At 30.5% G+C, this 18,841-nt stretch overlaps 1 protein-coding gene across 1 annotated transcript in view; it reads right to left on the bottom strand.

The window, feature by feature from the left end:
• mib2 (mind bomb 2) overlaps positions 1-18,387 on the bottom strand; it is a gene marked incomplete in the record, with an annotated part of 21,666 nt that extends 3,279 nt beyond the window's left edge. The window contains 12 exon segments of the mRNA XM_067046682.1: positions 2,167-2,359; positions 3,585-3,739; positions 4,377-4,533; positions 8,357-8,505; positions 8,627-8,769; positions 9,794-9,947; positions 11,993-12,211; positions 12,876-13,018; positions 13,919-14,104; positions 14,591-14,706; positions 15,433-15,604; positions 18,000-18,387. Of these exon segments, the coding sequence (XP_066902783.1) occupies positions 2,167-2,359; positions 3,585-3,739; positions 4,377-4,533; positions 8,357-8,505; positions 8,627-8,769; positions 9,794-9,947; positions 11,993-12,211; positions 12,876-13,018; positions 13,919-14,104; positions 14,591-14,706; positions 15,433-15,604; positions 18,000-18,225 (2,013 nt within the window).
• Between the last annotated feature and the right edge of the window lie 454 nt (positions 18,388-18,841).

The raw sequence follows: 18,841 nt of genomic DNA on the forward strand, positions 1-18,841 counted from the left end.
TGCAAAAAAATTATAGATGGTGGTTTTCCTAATGAGGAAATATATAGCTTTATTAAATAATAGGCTTATTCAGGACAAAGTCATGCCTTAAAACTTTAAGTAAATCAAGTAGAGGCTATAAGTAGGAGATCTAAAAAAAAAAAAATCAATTAACGTTCTTAATGAACTAATGTTCAAAGAAGTGTTTATACAATTACTGCATAGCTTATTTAAAAAAAATTTTTCTAGAAAAACTAAAATCTTTAAAATTTGTAATTATTGATTAGACATATGATTAGAAAAATTTAAATAAATAAAGGAACTGCTTACAAAATATGGAAAGCAAGTCCCATAGAAAAAATATGATTAGTCAAGTCAACAAACCGAACATTTTTACATAAATGTGAAAAGGAGCCAACATTATAGATTGTAATGGGATTATCTTGTTGAAATACTGTAGTCAAGATATGATCAATAATGATCGAGATTATTGATTAATTTGTAGAGGAGTTACTGTATTGTACATGGTTATTAGGTCAGCCGTGGTCAAAAGAATGATCAATAATTAATAGAGAAAAATGGTTAATTTGTAATGGAGTGATCTTATTAGCCGTTCAAGAGAACGATCCATACTAATTGTTGATTAATATGATGAATATAGTGGGAATAATGGTGAAACAGAGGAAAGCAATGGATGCTTTCAGTAGAACATGAGATTGTAACCTTAGTGGAGTGCAGGTTTGGTATTGTTCTTAATTGTCAGTTTGTTAAACAAAATATTATAGGAAGGGCAGTCTGGGGCGGTAAAAAAAAGGGCAGAAAAAACTATTTATTAGTAACCGGCGTTTCGTCCCACTTCATCAGGGGACATTTCTGCAAATGTCCAATTTATTTTCATTTTATTATATTTTAATCTTTTTTTTAACCCTGTAACAGACATTAATCCCACAGAATTATAATGCATCTATTTTTATGGACAGAAACAAAAAAATTAAAAAAAAAAAAAGACTAGTGCTATGGGATCTATCAGCAAACTTCCAAAAAAAGAGTTATTTCACAATAGACCATCAACAAGTTTAGAAAAGAAGTGACATTCCATAGTAGTCATAATGACAATCAAACTTACCAAAATGGATCATAAAAACAATGTTCAACATTTTTTAAAACTGATTAAATTACCTAATATATATTAAATATATGCAAAATTTCACAATAATAAATTAATAAGAAACTTCAATCGTGAATTACTCCAAAAATTGTAGGTGCCTCTGCTTCTGGTATAGGTGCAGTTATAGTTGATCTTCTCATAAGTACAAAATGAAGGCAAGTATCTCCATCTTCATCCATAAGAGCGAGATTTGAACCTGATCCAACTAGAAACTCAATTACAGCACTGTGACCCTGTTTAAACAAATAAAAATAATTAACAATTAATTAACATCAAAGTTACAATAAAATTACTAAAAAATAAATATGAGTTACTTTTTTTACCTAACCATAGGATCCAATCCAAACTAAGCTATATACAAAATGAAATGGTTTAAAAAAAAAAAAGGTATATTAAATTTCAAGTGGTCTCAAGATTAAACAGATTAATATTTACTGTATTCGTTTTGAATTATTCTGATAACAATAGATATAAACTGACTGAATATTATAGAACATAAGGGTATACAAGACTGGATGAGTACAGCTGTAATAATTTAAATTAATAATTTTTTTTTTATTAATATCCTCATAAAACCCTTAACTTGTATGCTTGAGATAATTCGAGCAGCATTATGTTTTATCCTGCTATAATTTTTCTACATTGCTTTAGCCTTTATATACATAGGGAGCTAATTATTATGATAGATATCCAAAATACAAAATTAAAATAAAGATTTTAATTATTTTTGTATTCCCCCCAAGATAATGTTCTAAATTGTGTTTTTATTACTTTAAAAAAAAAAAATAGATTTTTTTTTTTTCCCCAAAAAGCTTAATATGTTGAAAGATAGGTTTATTATTCAGTTCAACAAGGGAAGCATGAAGACACAGACACCATGTTGAAAATAATTTTATTAAAACATTCAATGGTTAAAACCGGATGACTCACTAACAATACAACTATCATAATACTAACTCTAATCCATATAAAAGATTCAACAAACTATTTAAAAAACAAAATGAAAATTATATAATTACCTGAGATACAGCCAACATAAGGGGTGTTTGTTTTCTGTAAGTGACAAGGTCAAGGGTCGCCTTCCCGTCGGTCACAAGGCTCTCAACAACTGGTCGGTGGCCATTAAAGGCTGCTAAATGCAGTGCGGCGAACCCATCATCCTTTTTTACATCAACCAACTGTCGAGCACGACTAATCAGTTTATCAGTAGCACTATAATTGCAGTAATGAATTAATTATCCTAACTAATAAATGACAAAGAGTGATAATACAAGCAATAAAGCAGTATATATAAATAAAAATAAGACTAGTCTATATATTTCACATAGTAGCCACTACACAGCAAAGACCACTGCTGTTCATGTTGATAGAGGTTGGCCTGGAGAATATTTATATTATAACTAATTAATCCAACTTCATACCTTTGGAACCAAGTTCACAGCATGAATATTATCATATAACCTTCAAAAAAAGTTTATAAAAGGAGATGTAAAAAGAAAGTTAAATCTGTTTTATAATTGAGGTTATATAATATTTTAGGACATTGAATACATTAAAAAAAAAAAATGATTATTACTATCTGTAGCCATTTAATTTAATTATAAGCACAAAGAACACATTAAGTGTTCTTGAATATCAGATAGGTCTTATCCCCATTGAAATAGCCTGACAGTAGGAAATAAATTTTCCTCTAAAGTACCTTTAGTTTTGTTAATGAAAATTGATAAATATAAACTATAAGGTCATTAACTTAGGGAGATAAGAGGAAAAATACTTTTGCAAGTTGAAAAACATTTCCGGAAATAAGAACAGTGATATAGATGTATTAAGTATTATTATCTGCAAGGTCAAAGGGAAACATTCTAGAAAAAATAATATTTATCAAAGAAAGATATAGGATGTAATGGAGAATGACGAGAAATCCATAAATAAAAGGTCTGTTTTAACAAGAGTTCTAACTGGCACGCACATGAGCAAGGAGTTTTCCGTTTCAGCAGCCTGATTACATTTTCTTGTCACTATACTTATTAAAATAAATAACTTTTAATTTCTCTTAATCCATATCTCAGCCTTTCAGTCGACGGGATAACTCCGTAAAATCATTCCCAGGATTTTCAATATTGATTCAATGAGAATTAAGCATTGAACGAATAATTAAGAATAAATTGTAAAATGTTATGCTTTTGTTTTTATGCTATAGTTTCTTTTCTGAAACTATTGAGGACTAATTTCAAATCAAAGTAGGTTAGTAAGGGAGAGTTGTATGATATGCACATCATACCTGATTTATTTATAATATAGTCATGTCAGACACACCTGGTCATTTACCGATAATGCATACGAAACAGCCACTGTACAACACAAATTTAAAACAGGAGAAACAAGCGGGACAGTTAGTATAAAAATAAACAAAAGATATAACTTTGGGTATACTAACAACAAATTTCCTTTCAAAGCCGCATGATGTAAAGGATTGAAACCACGTTTGTTTTTTAGAGATAAATCTAATCCAGGTGTGGAGCAGAGCAATTCAACAGCTTCATTCACTTCATTACCAATCGCATCATGCAGTACTGTATCACCGTAAGAATCCTGAAAATTACAAAATGCTCTTGAAAACAATAATGAACAAGATTTAAATAAATTTATGATTATTGAACCAAAGCAAGAAAACTACTTTAATTGCAGGCCATCTTTATTATCATCTTAGTGAATCCAGAAGCCAAAGAGCTCTCCCTCTATAACTCTCTTCAATCGACCCCACTAACCCTGTATTACAATCAACGTATCAAATGTAAGCAATAGGTGTAACACTTAACTATATACTGACTAATTACTTTAAAAATATATTCTTTATTCCATCCAATATTTTTAAATGTATATTTCAGTAACTGTGACTATCTACCTTATTTATATTAACCAGGAGGATGGTACACAATTCTATTCTGTATTATATTAAAATTTTATTCCAATATTTTATTTTTGAATGTTAATAAAAAAGATGTAAAGTTAATGAGATTCATCAGGTATTAAATAATTCAGCTTATTCTAATTGATTTTATCTTTTAACGAGAATTAAAAATATAATTTAATATCCACATTCATCACTGGGGGTCAATTGGATGTGAGATACCTGTCAACCTTTTCTTTGAGATTTAGATAAATAAAATCATTTATCATTAAAAAAAAAAAAAATTGTCAACAGAATTAATTTCATAAACTTATTTACCTGAAGATTAACATTAGCTTTTGCATTAAGAAGAGCATTGATGCAAGCTAAATTCTGCCTGCTTACAGCTACGTGGAGGGGTGAGCTAAGGCTATTGTTGACAGTGTTAGCATCAGCTCCAGCATTCAGAAGTATAGCTATTACTTCAGCTTGTTCACTATAAAATAAAAAAGTAAATTTGAAATATTATATAAGTAAGTTTTAATAATTAGTAATTGAATTTGTTATAAGCAGTATGAAGGAATACAGCAGCATTCCAGCTTGCAAAAAAAATTGTTTGAAAAATGTTCAAACACAACATAACACACAGTGATTTTCCCAACATAACAAGTACAGATTTTTGACAATCTGTACCTCCTGAATAATGAATTTTTATACAGATATAATGTATAAATTTCAATAATTAGCAAACTGATTTTTTTTATAAGCAGTATCTGGGAACACAGCTGCATTCCATCCTACCAAGCAAAAAATCTGTATGGAAAAATGACCAAATACAGCATAATTATATTTTCCTGAAATAACATGGGTTTTCCGCTGTCTGTTCCTCTTGAATTATAAGGTGTAGGAACAAGAAATTTTACAAAGATACATCCTTATGTAATTTCAGAGAATGCCTTAGCCTTCATCGCAACTGGGCTTTAGTAAACCGAGGAATAAAACTTTAAAAATGTAATTTTTCCATGCCAGATTCTTGTCCTCGTTGGCCCTTCGGCCTAAACAGCTGAACCAAAATGACTTGAAAATTTGCATACATATGTATATTGCACTCTTGTAGTGCTTTTTATGCAATTTGTACCTTTACGATGTCATGAAAAAAAATTATAAATAAACACCCTGTTTTCATAACACATTTTTCTCTATATAAATTTTATTTATGAATCAATTGTGATAAAATTTTGCATGGGTATTTGTTTTGTGATATTTTATATATCTTGAGGCAATTTGACTTTTTGAGAAAGTTACGGTTACAAAAAAAGGGATAAATAAAAATTAAGGCTTTTTATGAGTCAGAAATCATTATTAAGACAAGTCCTCATCTGTTGAGGCAAGTTTATTCTAGCAACATTTTAAAAAGAGTGCAACAGTTATATTTTATTGAAAAATGTAATCCTTCATCCTTGAAATGAAATGAATAAATTTATTTTTAAACTTGATTATTGTTCTAGTAGAATTATTGTCGTTTTGACTTTGTTCATTGAAAAAGACTGCAAGAAATGAGAGTGAATGTTAATTTATAGGTTATTTAAAAAGCCATTTGGTATTCCAGATGTTATTACTATCTATATTGTTATTGTATTTAATAAAGTTTTTGCAGCAATTCTGTGCTGAGGTATGTTGTCATGATTTTCACTGAAAGGAAATGGAACAAATAAGTAAATACCATGTTTTGCTTTTTTATCCAGTGATTAAAAACAAAATTAAATTGAGACTCCTTCTCCCTGAATTTTAATGTAATTAAGAATTAATTTGTCACCACTGAGACTTAGGCCAATTCTAAACCATTCAGCCCCCCTCTCTCCATTTGAAAGTTAGTGATGATAAGTGGGAAATGTTTTTGTTATTTTTTCAAGTCAAATCTGGAAATGCGGTGGCGTTCCAAACCAACAAGAAAAATTATCAAATAAGGATAAATACTATATGACTGTATTTTCCTGATGCAGCAACCGTAAGGTTTTTTGGGTATCGGAGCCTCCAGAAAAATAAGGTCTAAGAATTTGAAATTTTTCATAAATGTCTGACACTTCAAAATGCCATTTTAACAGGTAAGATTTCTGTTTTTATTGTTCTTGTCGGCCTTTGATGGGTCTATAACCTATAAGGCCATTGAGCTTAAGATTAAAAAAATAAAAAGTTTCTACACTTCAGTGTCTCTTTTTCTCACAATGAAAAATATTTCTATTAATTTAAATTTTTTTAACATAAACATTTTTTTTTAAAAACTTCAGAAAGAATTCACTGAATGTAAAAATTTTCAATTTTATGGTTGGTACATAATAATGCTTATCATACTAAAAACTATATATTTTTGAGACCTGAAAAAAAAGCATCCAATCTATAAAAAGTTTACGTGACAAGATGTTCTAGGTCTCTTAGTTCTGATAGGAAGGAAGAACTATCCTTCCAATGATAGGATGAAAGTGGCTGAAGAGCTATAACAATTATAATGTAAATTGTCAAGGAATAGCCAGAGGAAGTCAATTTATGTAATCAAAGGGAAAATCTGGAGGGGACAAAATTGTTGCCTATAAGCTTCTCAGTGAAGGGTTGATTGATCAACTGAACAAACCCCTCCAATCATATTCTATCAAAACCGAACCAATCTATTTCTCTTGCAAGGCTCAAGTAAGGTGTTTGTATCAAAAGGCAATAAATCCATTCTCTGCAATATAGTTAAGTATATTTTATTCTAAAGGCGATATATCCATCTTCTTTTTATCAAATGTGACTGAATTTTTTCAAAAGGGCACCTATCCAAAATGCTATCTAGTGTTTTCGGGTCTAAAAAAAAAAATTGATCACTAATGCTCTCATGATACAAAAGAATCTTTGGGGGAGTCAAGTTATGTGAACGGACATTTATATAAACAGGCCTAGAAGTATTTAGAAATATTGTCAAAGAAAAGAAAACTTTGCTCTCACAGGGTGCCTAACTGCTTGTGATTCTCTGTGTGTTATGGCCTGGTCGTTCAAGAAATATTGATGGTGTTGCCAATCTCTTCCCCAAACCAAAAAAAAGGAGATAACTGTTATGATACTGATATAATGAAAAACTTACAGTTTGAGTACAATTTTTTTCAATTAGCTTTTCAAAGTATATTAACCCTTTAATGGCTCCAGCCGCATCAAACTAATGCTCTAACTGCATACATGCAGGCTGCTTTTAGAGGTGGGAATTTGAAATGAAATATTAATATATCGATTTTTTTAATGATATATTGATAATCTCGATTGTTTACAATATGTTATTTTATTTAATTCACAAATTTATTTTACTTATCTGATTTTTAATAACTTAAATCCTAACTATTATTCTTTTATAGATTTTTTTTCAATGTTTCTCAAATAATAAAAAAAATGGTTTTATAAATAATAATTATATTTCTTAACAAGCACATTTCTATATTACTTAGTTTTTAAATTTTTTTGGTTTTGTTGTCTGAAACCTAACTACGTTCTATAACCCTTTGAAACCGATCTCCTGAAATAAGTAGCCTATTACCTCTTAAGTTTTTCCTAGAACCTCTTTCTTCTGAAATCTCTCTCTAGATAGTATTTAATTCAACTTTTCTTATTTATTCAGATATTTCTCATTCCAGATGGAACTATTTACTTTGAATGATTGGAGAAAATATTATCAAAAAGCGGCTGCAAAATCACCTCTCACTTATGATGCACTAGTCCTGACTCACCTACTAGCCCTCTTGCCTCCTGCCACCCTTAGCAGTTAAAGCAGTGATTCCTAGAGTGTGCACCATGGCTTCCCGGGGCGCCGCAGTACCGTCACAAGGGCGCTGCGAAATATTCAATTAAACAATTCTGCAATTTTCTTGGAATTTCCAATTCTTTAATTTTTGAGTCAACAATCGTGTATGCTCACAAAATTCCAAGAATTTAGCAACTTTTGAGTCTTTTATTGTTTTATTTCCAATCCGCATCTTTTGAAACGGCTAGTACTTCCCCACCCATGCTTTAGTCACTAAATAGAACGAAAACAGTAAGTATCTGTTTTTAATTTTTTGCTGTTGAATGGATAATCGCTTTTAAAAAGGAAAGTTTTCCAATTTTTCATGAAAGTCAAAAATTCAGAAAAAAAAAATCTGATGTATTAATGGCACCATGGAAAAAATCCGTTTATTCAGGGAGCCACAAACCGAAAAAGATGGGAACCTCTGAGTTAAAGGATTAAAATAGAGAAACCTAAAGGATATGTAGATAATGAGTTGACCAATTAAAAAAAAAAAATGATAGTAGCTTACCCAAAAGCCGCATAATGAAGAGCTTTATCACCTTCATCATCAGATAGATTGAAGTCAGCGCCTAAAGCAAGAAGGGATGTTACCAGAGCAACATGACCTTGATGGCATGCTACCTGGAGGCATGTCTTGTTATTTAACTTGCCATCAACCTGATAACATCAAGTTTATAATTGAATATTTTATTAATAAAATGATAATCAATAATTTAGTTTCAATGTCTAGCAGCAGGAAGACTTAAGAAAAGCATTTAATGAAGAAATAACTACTCACTAAATGGGGATGAGATTTCATAAAATCTAAAACAACTTGAGAATTTCCTTTGGCAGCTTCTTTAACAATACTTTCAATTGATGGGCCTGATTCTAATTCAAGTTTATTCTCCATTAAACTTGAAAGCAAGGAAGCCACAGAATCTAAAATACATACAATTTATTGATGATACAACCAATAGTATGATTGAGAGAGTATAGAATTTTTTTTCGCTACCATCAACAAAAGATTTTTTTAAATTTTAGTAGTTAGAAAACTATGGTACTTTGTCAAATTAATGAATTACAATTAGTCCTAAATTGACCTACTCAATGAATCGCAAAAAAGAGATTTTTAAAAGCACCGTGTCATTGCTGTTACCCTCTATTCCTAAGCACCCCTCTTTCGATGAAACTTAAGAACATTTAAAAAAAAAAAAATCATCTGAGACAAGATATCAGAAGTTAAACTACAATCTATTGTATAATAATAACAGCTTAGTGAACCCAAAGGTTCGATGCTGATACTACTAATCTCTCTCTGCATAAATTCCGCATAGAAGCTGATGATTCAGCACTTATTAACATCTATAAGGAATTCATCTGTTACTAAGCCCTAAAATCTTACCCACTCCTTCTTATTTGCAGCAATGCTATCACCTGAATGATATTTACTGAGTGCAGTTCCCTCGATTTGGTGTTGATTGTATAACAATAACATGACTACCGTTATGAAGAAAATATGGCCAGGGGGCACAATAGGCAAAGATACACAAATTAACAAAACTTAATTATTGGTGCCGACATTTAGAACTAAATTTCAGGCCTTCATCTCGGCTGAAAAAACAAAACGAGATAACAACCTTAATTCAGAGAAAAATAAAACAGTAATTCCTGTCTGTCCCTATTATTACATTCATGTAACTGATTCTTTAAAAAATATAGATAGAAAAATTAATAATACTTCCAAACTATTATTAATATAATTAAGAAACAAGATAAAATGTTATAACTGATATTTACAGTAGATATGTTATTAATACTACTACACAGATCTGTGTATCATGTGTCTAGCTCATAAATAGAGTTCTTAATCATAATGAGATGCAAATGAATAACATACTGTATGTTAAATTACAAAAATATCATACATATAATTTAACTTTTATGTAAGAATAAATAGCTATACCTCCATGATGCCGAGGACTCGGTGTGTTAGTGTTAACACATTCTGATACAGGTTCTACATTGTTAGGATTTAATGTCCATGTTTGTCCTTCTACAGTGACCCTTAAATCTCCATCTTTATAGACTTGGACTATTTTACCCACTTTACCCAATATCTGTAAGGCAATAGAGCTAGTTAGATATGTTTTATATCATTCAATAAACCTGAAAAAAACTAGAATAGAACAGATTTCTTTTTCTATCTTTAACTTTAATTCAATCTCATCAGACATTAATGAAATAAAAAGCTAAAAGATAATAATAAAAATTAAAATAATCAAATAATGCTATAAATTTCAAGGAGGCCCATTATGTTTATGACTTTAATAATAATAAACCATACTGCTGTTATAATCCACAGCCTATTCTCTTTGATAAATCTACCACTATTTATTGGGATCAGCTTATTATCACAGATCATACAATGCAGAAAAATAAACTGGATATTCTGATTTAATATGAGGGAAGTTTGAAATGTTCTTGGAATCACCGCTAGATGTCAGTGCAGGATGTGATCTGAAAAAAACAGATTCGAATAGTGATTAAGTAATTTGTAAAGAAAGGTATGAAAGCAAAGGAAATTCATGCAGACTTTAGGTCCACACTGGGGGGACTCTGCTCCTTTATATTCAACAGTTGCTAAGTAGACCAGCGAGTTTAAATTAGGTCGGGAGAGCTTAGATGATGATCCGCATAGTGAATGGCCAAAAAGTACTACAACCCCAGAATTTATCGCAAAAGTGCATAAAAAGGTCATGGAGAATCATCGATTGAAAGTGTGTGGAATTGCTGAAGCTGTAGGGATGTCATCTAAACGGGTATATCACATTTTAGCCAAAGAATCCGCAAGATGGGTTCCACGGCTCTTGACATTAGACCATAAACACACCAGATTAGAAATGTCCAAACAAAATCTGGCCAGTTTTAAGCCCAACCAACAAGATTTTTTAGACCCCAGAGACAAGGCAGTGGAAACATGCTGAGTCACCACCACCAAAGAAAGCAAAGGCAGTACGTTCGGGGAGAAAGGTCATGGGCTCAGTTTTCTGGGAGGCAAAAGCCATTCAGCTGATAGATTATCTTCCTACTGGCTAAACAATTACGGGGCAATACTACACAAACCTCCTAGAACAACAACAGGAAAAGAAACGCGAAAAAAAGCCTGGTTTGACAAGAAAAAAAGCACTTTCATCAGGACAACACCCGCCCCCACACAAGTGCTATTGGTTTGGCAAAACTTCATGAACTGAGGTATGAATTGTTGGCACCATCAGACTTTCATCTCTTCCCCAAGCTGGAAATTTTCCTAGGTGGACAGGGATTTCCTACAACGGAAGAACTGACAGCTGAATTGGAGAGGTATTTTACAGGCCTGGAGGAATCTCATTTTCGAAATGGGATCAAGGCATTAGAACATTGCTAGACTAAATGCATTAGTCTACAGGGAGACTATGTTGAAAAATAAAAGCAGTTCCACCGAGGTAAGACACTTCTTTCTGGTACATTCCGAGAACTTTTCAAACCACCGCGTAGGTAAGACACTTCTTTCTAATACATTCCGAGAACTTTTCAAACCACCTTCATAGATAAGACAGATGCAATAAATGAAATAGAAGTACCCAATGATGAAAATAAATGTAATGTTCAAGAGAAGATGAGGAATATGGTAGGAATCCTGATGAAAAAATATCAAACTCTTGAACAAGAAGGAAAGTGTCCTTCATTATTCCTAGCAATGGATTAGTCATAGAAGAAATGATTAGAAGTTAAAAGGAACTGGGATTTATTAATTGCTTACTGAAAAGACAAAAACTAAGCTGCTTGAAGTAGTCCGAATTAAGGGAAGTATATAAATATTTCATAACCAGAGTCTAACTGATTCAAATAATTCTGAAAGGAAAAGATTCAATTCAAATATCACCAATAATATTTGCATCTATGCAAGTTCATCTAAGTAAGTTTACTTCATCTTTACTAAAAAGGATAGTGTAATACTTTAAACAGAACTAAAATGGAATTTTAGATAAAAATTTACTTAAATGGGTTCGGACAATATCCTTGTATATTGTATGTAAATATTATATGATTTACTAACTTCAAAATAAAAAAATTAATTAATTATAAATATTGATGCTAAAAAAGTATTAATATTAATACTAACTGATGTCATTGCTGATATCCACTCCCCATGTCCAGCTTGAAACAGTTCAACTTTTCTACGGTCACTTAGAATCTTCACTTTGCCACCAACAGAATGAGGATGGCCAACCTTCTTTAACACACTTGGGTTTAAAGTCCATCGGCAATCCAAAGTGGGATAATATACACGAATATCACCCTTTTCTGTAAATCTGTGCACGATTCCAATTTCACCAACAATCTAATAAATAACATTGAAGTACATGTTAATTTAATAGAATTATATTTAATAGATATCTACAATCTCTCAAAAAACTCAATAATGAAGACAAAAATGTCTGCAATATATTAAACAATCGGCATTGAAAAAAGAATTTACCTTACTAAATTTATAAAAGCTGGCTAATTGGTTTCACAAATTGAATACATTTTTGTAATTTAGTTAAGGATTCATTAACTGAGACAACACATACAATTTATTAGGAAAACAAAGATACCATATCAGTATGAACAAAAGAAAGAGGGTATTTTTGTGAATTTAGTTCATTCTTTGTTCATGTTACACACATTCAGTCATCAATACGCCATATAATATGGACAAGGTATAACAACAGACCTCAAGTCATAAGTTCAATCAGTAATTCATTTCTTCAAGGAAAGGGACAAAAGGAGAGTCTAGAACTGAAAACATCTTACTGTTAATGGAGTTGAAGAGAACAAACAAATTGATACAGCAAGTTCATTACGAACTAGGATCAAAGGAATATTTTTTATGTTACGTGATAAAATAATTTCAAATTTGAAAATGTCACTTTTTTCCAGCACATAGCTAGCCAAGATTTAATTTTAACTTTTCACAATAACATAATGAGTAAAACTATATTGTTTCAAGAAAATGAACCAACCTGCGACATACGAGGATTCCATCCACCGTGCCCTTCCTGCATTTTCTTTAGAGCCTCTACATCCACAGTTACACTCACACTCTCACCAACTATAAAAGTCAGATTGGAATCCTGATGGCTATCATGTTCCTCAATTTTTTCACCTAAAATTGTAATATTTAATTTGCTATAAAATGTAGTGGAATTAGCTATCAACATATATAAATAATACCTGGACAATTTTAAACAGATCTGTCCTAATCAAAACAAAACACATTTTACAATAATCATCATAAGCAGTCAGTAGTGGTTATTCATTGTGGGTGTTCATTTACACATATGATACCGCAAGCATAATAAAAGAAAAATAGAAATACTATATAGTAGTAATAAAAAAAAGAACATTAATTATTCAAGATTGAGTGAACTGACAGAAACAGAATGATTTCATACTGACTGCCGCAACACTCACTGCAGGTGTTGTGCTCCTATACAAGGATCAAAGGGGAAGAGGAGGGCTAGGTTGTGTATTGAAGAGGAGGAGGAGGTACTGGTTTCTACATTCCTAATATATCAACAGGTTTATCGTGCTTCTGGCCTCACTTTAACGAGGAAGATATGTTTCACAATAGCTAATTTAGCAAACAAATAATTGCCAATTCAAGCATAAACTATTTATTTTCAATGAAGCAACTGCTTGCTTTTCACTGATTTAAACAGAGGAGTAAAATCACTGAAATTGAAGGTGCCTATGCTTCTGACGGGTATTTAACATTGTTATTTTTGACATGGCTATTACAAAGATTACTTGGGTCAACTCCCATTGCCATTATTCACAGAGTACATATAGTCTATGCTTATTAGTTGCGTAGACTAATCTTCGAAGAAAATCTGGCCTGTAGTGTAGGACTCTACCTCAAGAAAATATTAGTGGCAAATCAGAAGTAAGAAATATTGCTAACAAATTTACAAAAATTATTGCATAAAAAACAATATAATTCAAGAATTGCTAAGAAAATAATTTTTGTTAGTGTAATTATGAATAATTTTTTTTTTTACTGCACCTAGTATTGGTAGATGTGAACGATAATAATGGCCTCCAACAGCTGGTTCAAGACACAACAGATCAACCCTACCCTTGTGACCAACACTGTACATATTTGTATACCCAGAACTCCAGGCAACGTTGGCCACTGACCTCCAAGATTCATTTCCCCATCCTCGTATATCTAGAACTCTCCCCTTTTTACCTGTAATAAAAATCAAATTAAAGAAAACTTATTCCTATATGTATCCATTCATAAATATAATTACTAATATGGTTCTTCCTTCTTTATGACTTTTAAATTAAAACTGCTTAATAACCATTATAAGGCTTAGTCAATCCAGCGGTTTGGTGTCAATAGTAATAAGGGGCATTCACTACCAAGATAATTTCTTGAATCAAACTCTGTTATAATTATTTCACAAAATACTCTTTTTATAAAAAACCTTCATAATTCTTTCCTAAACATATTTCTAATCCATATAGCACAGGAAGCTAAATTCTTACTTTCACGATTTAAACCTTAAATTATTGTTATCATTTATTTTTTGATACTTATGATAAATCTCTAATAAATCCATTAAAAAGATGCTAGCCAAAAATATTAGTTTCAGTAAGACTAAAGTATAAGAATATTTGACTTTAACATGAAATAACCTTATGAAATGATAAAAATTATATTAAATTTTACCTGGTCCACCATCTTGGTCCCCCCAATCCCAGTTATTACCTCGCTGAACAATTGCACCAATAAAAATACCACGTAATAAAATTTTTGTAGATCCTTGTCGAGGAGGTAGCTCAACTCTGCAAAATAAAGTTAAATTAGATTTTTTAAATAAATTAAAATTAAAAATTTAAAGTTCTCTCAAATTAGTACAAAACTAAAGTTAACATTAACAATAATTAGCATTGAAAAAACTTAATTACCTAGGACATAAAAACATTGATGTGGATAAGTCCATCTTTAAATCAGTACTTTCCAACTGATTATGGTTGCTACATCAATAATCTTAATATATTCTAGTAGTGAAAATAATTTCATATTCAAACTTTAATCACAAGAAATGAAGCTACTAGATTATCAACTGGTTAGTTTAAGTCAATCAGTTAAGTACCATATAATTCATCAAAGGAAAATAGGAATCGAACTTAAAGATTTTAAGTGGAATACATAAAAATTAAAAGTAACAAGGGGTAAAAAAAAAAAAAGATGATATGACAGTTCCATATTTTTTAAGTTTTCAAATTAAATAGGTTACACCAACTTATTTGTGTTTCACTTTGACCGCACCCCCAATCATCTTCTCCTCGAACATCATCCACGGTCAACTATCTCTCATAATTATAAAAATTAAAAAATTATTATTTAAATATAAAATATATCACACTATTTAAATCTGTTTATTAAAAATAAAATAATCATAGGGAGAACAAAATCGAAAGGACTGAACAATGTTTCCATAAACATAATTTGCAGTGTGAATAAAAATCTTTAACACTGAGTCGTAAGAGAGTATTAAAATAACTTACCCAACAGAATTATATGTATCAAATCTCTGGAAGACATGTGACAAGTCATGCTTGTCTGCCATGTAGCAATGAAGACATAGGTCAAAATCATAGCACCTCGTGCACTTGAACCTTAGTCCCGAAATACCCTTACAATGGCATCCATCACATATGATATTATGATGTTTCACACCTGAAAAAAAAAAAAATAAAAATAAATTTTGTTTTCATATTTTTGTTGCTAGTAAGGTGTAATTATTGTATGGTATATTAATTAGATGTTTTAAAGTAGATTCAAGTTAGTAACAATAGAAATGTTTAAAATTTATACATGTTTGATAATTATTTACAATTTAAAAGTTTAATTCTTTTTTAACTAATTATTATGGGTATTAAAATGCATTTTTTAAGTAAATAATGTGAGAATTCATTCAACATGATTTAAGGATTCAAAAAAAATTTAAATGTCAATATAATTTTTGTATTATATTGGCTTTTAATTCTTAAACGGGTCAAGGTAGCTATGTAAATGAATTGAAATGCTAATTTCAGTAAAGGAAAGTAAGTAGAATCATATACATTAAAATGTTCACTGATATAATCAACCCGAGGATTGTTGCGTGACTTAGAGGCCATAATGTTGAACTTCACAATAACAAGCCTCATATAAATGGTAAAAACAAGTAAGACATAAACAATTTTCAAACAATCAAGTGCCATTAAGAGTTATCGGATAGTACAGGGAGAGCAAATATTGTGTAGATAATCTGCTTTCCTAGAGGAAGTATTCAGTTTGTTGAACCTGTAACTAGTCGATCTTTGATGTGACAGTTGAACCATGTAAAATTTGAGAAGGGTAAAAAGTGTAATCCTAATTACGTTGCCTTGGGATAATTCAAAGTGAACTTGAGTCAACACCTATCTTAATAAGTTGAGAACAAATGAAATTAGTTGAAGAAAATATTTTCTAAGGCACTGCATACATATCGAAGGCCGGAGAACATCATTAATAACATGCTTTGAATCTCAAGTATTATTACTTTTATTTTTTAAATACAATGTATATTAATAATATTCTTATGTACAATATTAGGACTAGATATAAAATTACACACACTTTTATATTCATTTTGAATGATTCCAGGAACTTATTAATAATTAAATTTAACTAATCAAGGAATTTGTTTTTATATTAACACTTTTATTACTCTTTACAAATTGCCACAAGATTATAATAGATACATTAAGGTACAAATACATTTAGCATAATAAAGGGAAGTGATTTGATTTTGGGTAATTTTATTGATTATTACAGAATTCATTAAACTATTAACTCTTTCAGTCTCTACTAAGTTTTCAAATTAACATTATGCAAATGGAATTGTTAAAATAATTAATAGAATATAAAATTAGCAATTACTATTTACCATTTAGTCATCAAAGGAAAATATTATGTTTTAATAACACAGGAAATTAGCCCGACACTGAAAGGTATATATGTTGATAAAAACAAAACAAAAAAGGAGAACTATTTTAAATTTTTGATAAAATAAAATACACGCATAAAATTGATAGAATTAGTCAGAACGAGGACCATAATGTGACAAATGTTTCCTCAGTCCATCTAGCCCTAAATTTGTTTCAGTCATTATTCAAGGGATGAATTATGAGGTTAAAGAACACTCTCAACAATACCAAAAGGTTGTAATAATTAATTAATCATTCTAAAATTCGCTAATAATTATTTCATTAAGGAAGTTCAGGATAAAATGATGACCTCACCAGTTGTGTACAACCTATTCTAATAGCTGATGCCTTCTAATCTTAACAAGTTCTATGGCCTTAAATATCATCTACAAGTAATACGAGTAATCTATACATGAAAAATCATGTTAAATATTAAAATAATGGTAACTGAATTAACCACATTACATCATCTATCCTAATTTCTAAACAGGATAACTAAGACCTTACCAAAAATTATGTAATAAACTAGTTCTTTCATTCAATATTCATCAAGAATAAACACGATAAAATTATTAACAAGTCCTAAAGGAAAATTAATAACAATATTTTTGACAATAGTGTGATCAGACACAAAAATACAATCACTTGTATAGAAATATATTAAATATATAGAGATAGTTGCATTTATATTATAGCACGATATAATAACATAAGACTAAATGAATCAGAGGAATGATGCTGATACAACCAACAATCGTTGCCTTCATACCTCTGTCCATAGAACCTCAAATGAACACCATCAAAACAGAAATTGATTTAAATGTGCATAAGAAATATGAACACATTTCAGTTAATATATGAAAATCTAATACTAATTAAAAAAAAAAAAATGTTGAGCTAAAACCACAGTTATCCTATTCTACAAACAAACTCAACTGAAATATAGATAATACTTTAAGCATGAAAGCGGGTTGTCATAATATTATTCAACAAATTAATCAAATTGAATTTAATTTAATTTATTAGAAAATAAACTATCATAATCACAATGTGTTATCATAGGAGTATAAAGATAATAATTCATCAAGATTAAAAGTGTCAATGTGTAATAATGTACTAACCTGCAGGAGCATTATCCAAAAGCCTGAGATCATAAGAACCATCATAACCAACCCTATAATTGGTTTCTATTCCTGTGTCCCAAATAACTACGACAGTATTTTCTGGAGAAATAGTTGATCCTGGCCTGCCAATTTTGACAACAGTTCCTACAAATCCTTCCCCTCCGTCTTGGTTGCCCCATTCCCAATCGGGCCCCCGAACAACCCTCACTCCGAGCTCCAACATATCTCATTTCTCTGTCAAAGTTTGGCTCTCACGAATAATTGTAATTATAATAATCTCTACTTCCGAAATCGAACTAACCAGACCGAAACCAGGTAGCCCGGGACCAACGTAGAGGCCATATTGAATCAGCTGATAAAAATATTGCCGCTCAAAACTGGGACTTTTTTCTTTTAAAAAATTTCAATTTATTCCTATAATATTTACCTATATTTAGAATTAATATGGCTTGATAATTATTACTAAGACATAACAATATTACCTTCAAATTTTTAACTCTATTTAGAAAATTATAATGATTACATAACGTAAAATCGACATAGGTTTGGCTTCCGGATGGGATCAAATGCTAATTCAACTTATCAGTTAAAAGCTAAATGCTAGATTTACAATACAGAGCTCGGATGCAAAGGTTTTTGATATCTATATTTATGAGCCAATAACAGGGATACAAATTGTACGCCTGTCAGTGTAGAAGGAAATTACGCTTGTTATTCTCTAAATGGAATAATTAAGGAAATCGATGATACTGTGACGCTGTTAAAGCATTCAGGAAAATTACATGAGATTGTCGTTATCTAAAAATTAAAAGGAAATATCTATTATTATTCTCTTGCTA

Source organism: Halyomorpha halys, unplaced genomic scaffold (genome assembly GCF_000696795.3).
Source record: "Halyomorpha halys isolate HHAL.00 unplaced genomic scaffold, Hhal_1.1 Scaffold1505.1, whole genome shotgun sequence".
Classification (NCBI taxonomy): Eukaryota; Metazoa; Arthropoda; class Insecta; order Hemiptera; family Pentatomidae; genus Halyomorpha; species Halyomorpha halys.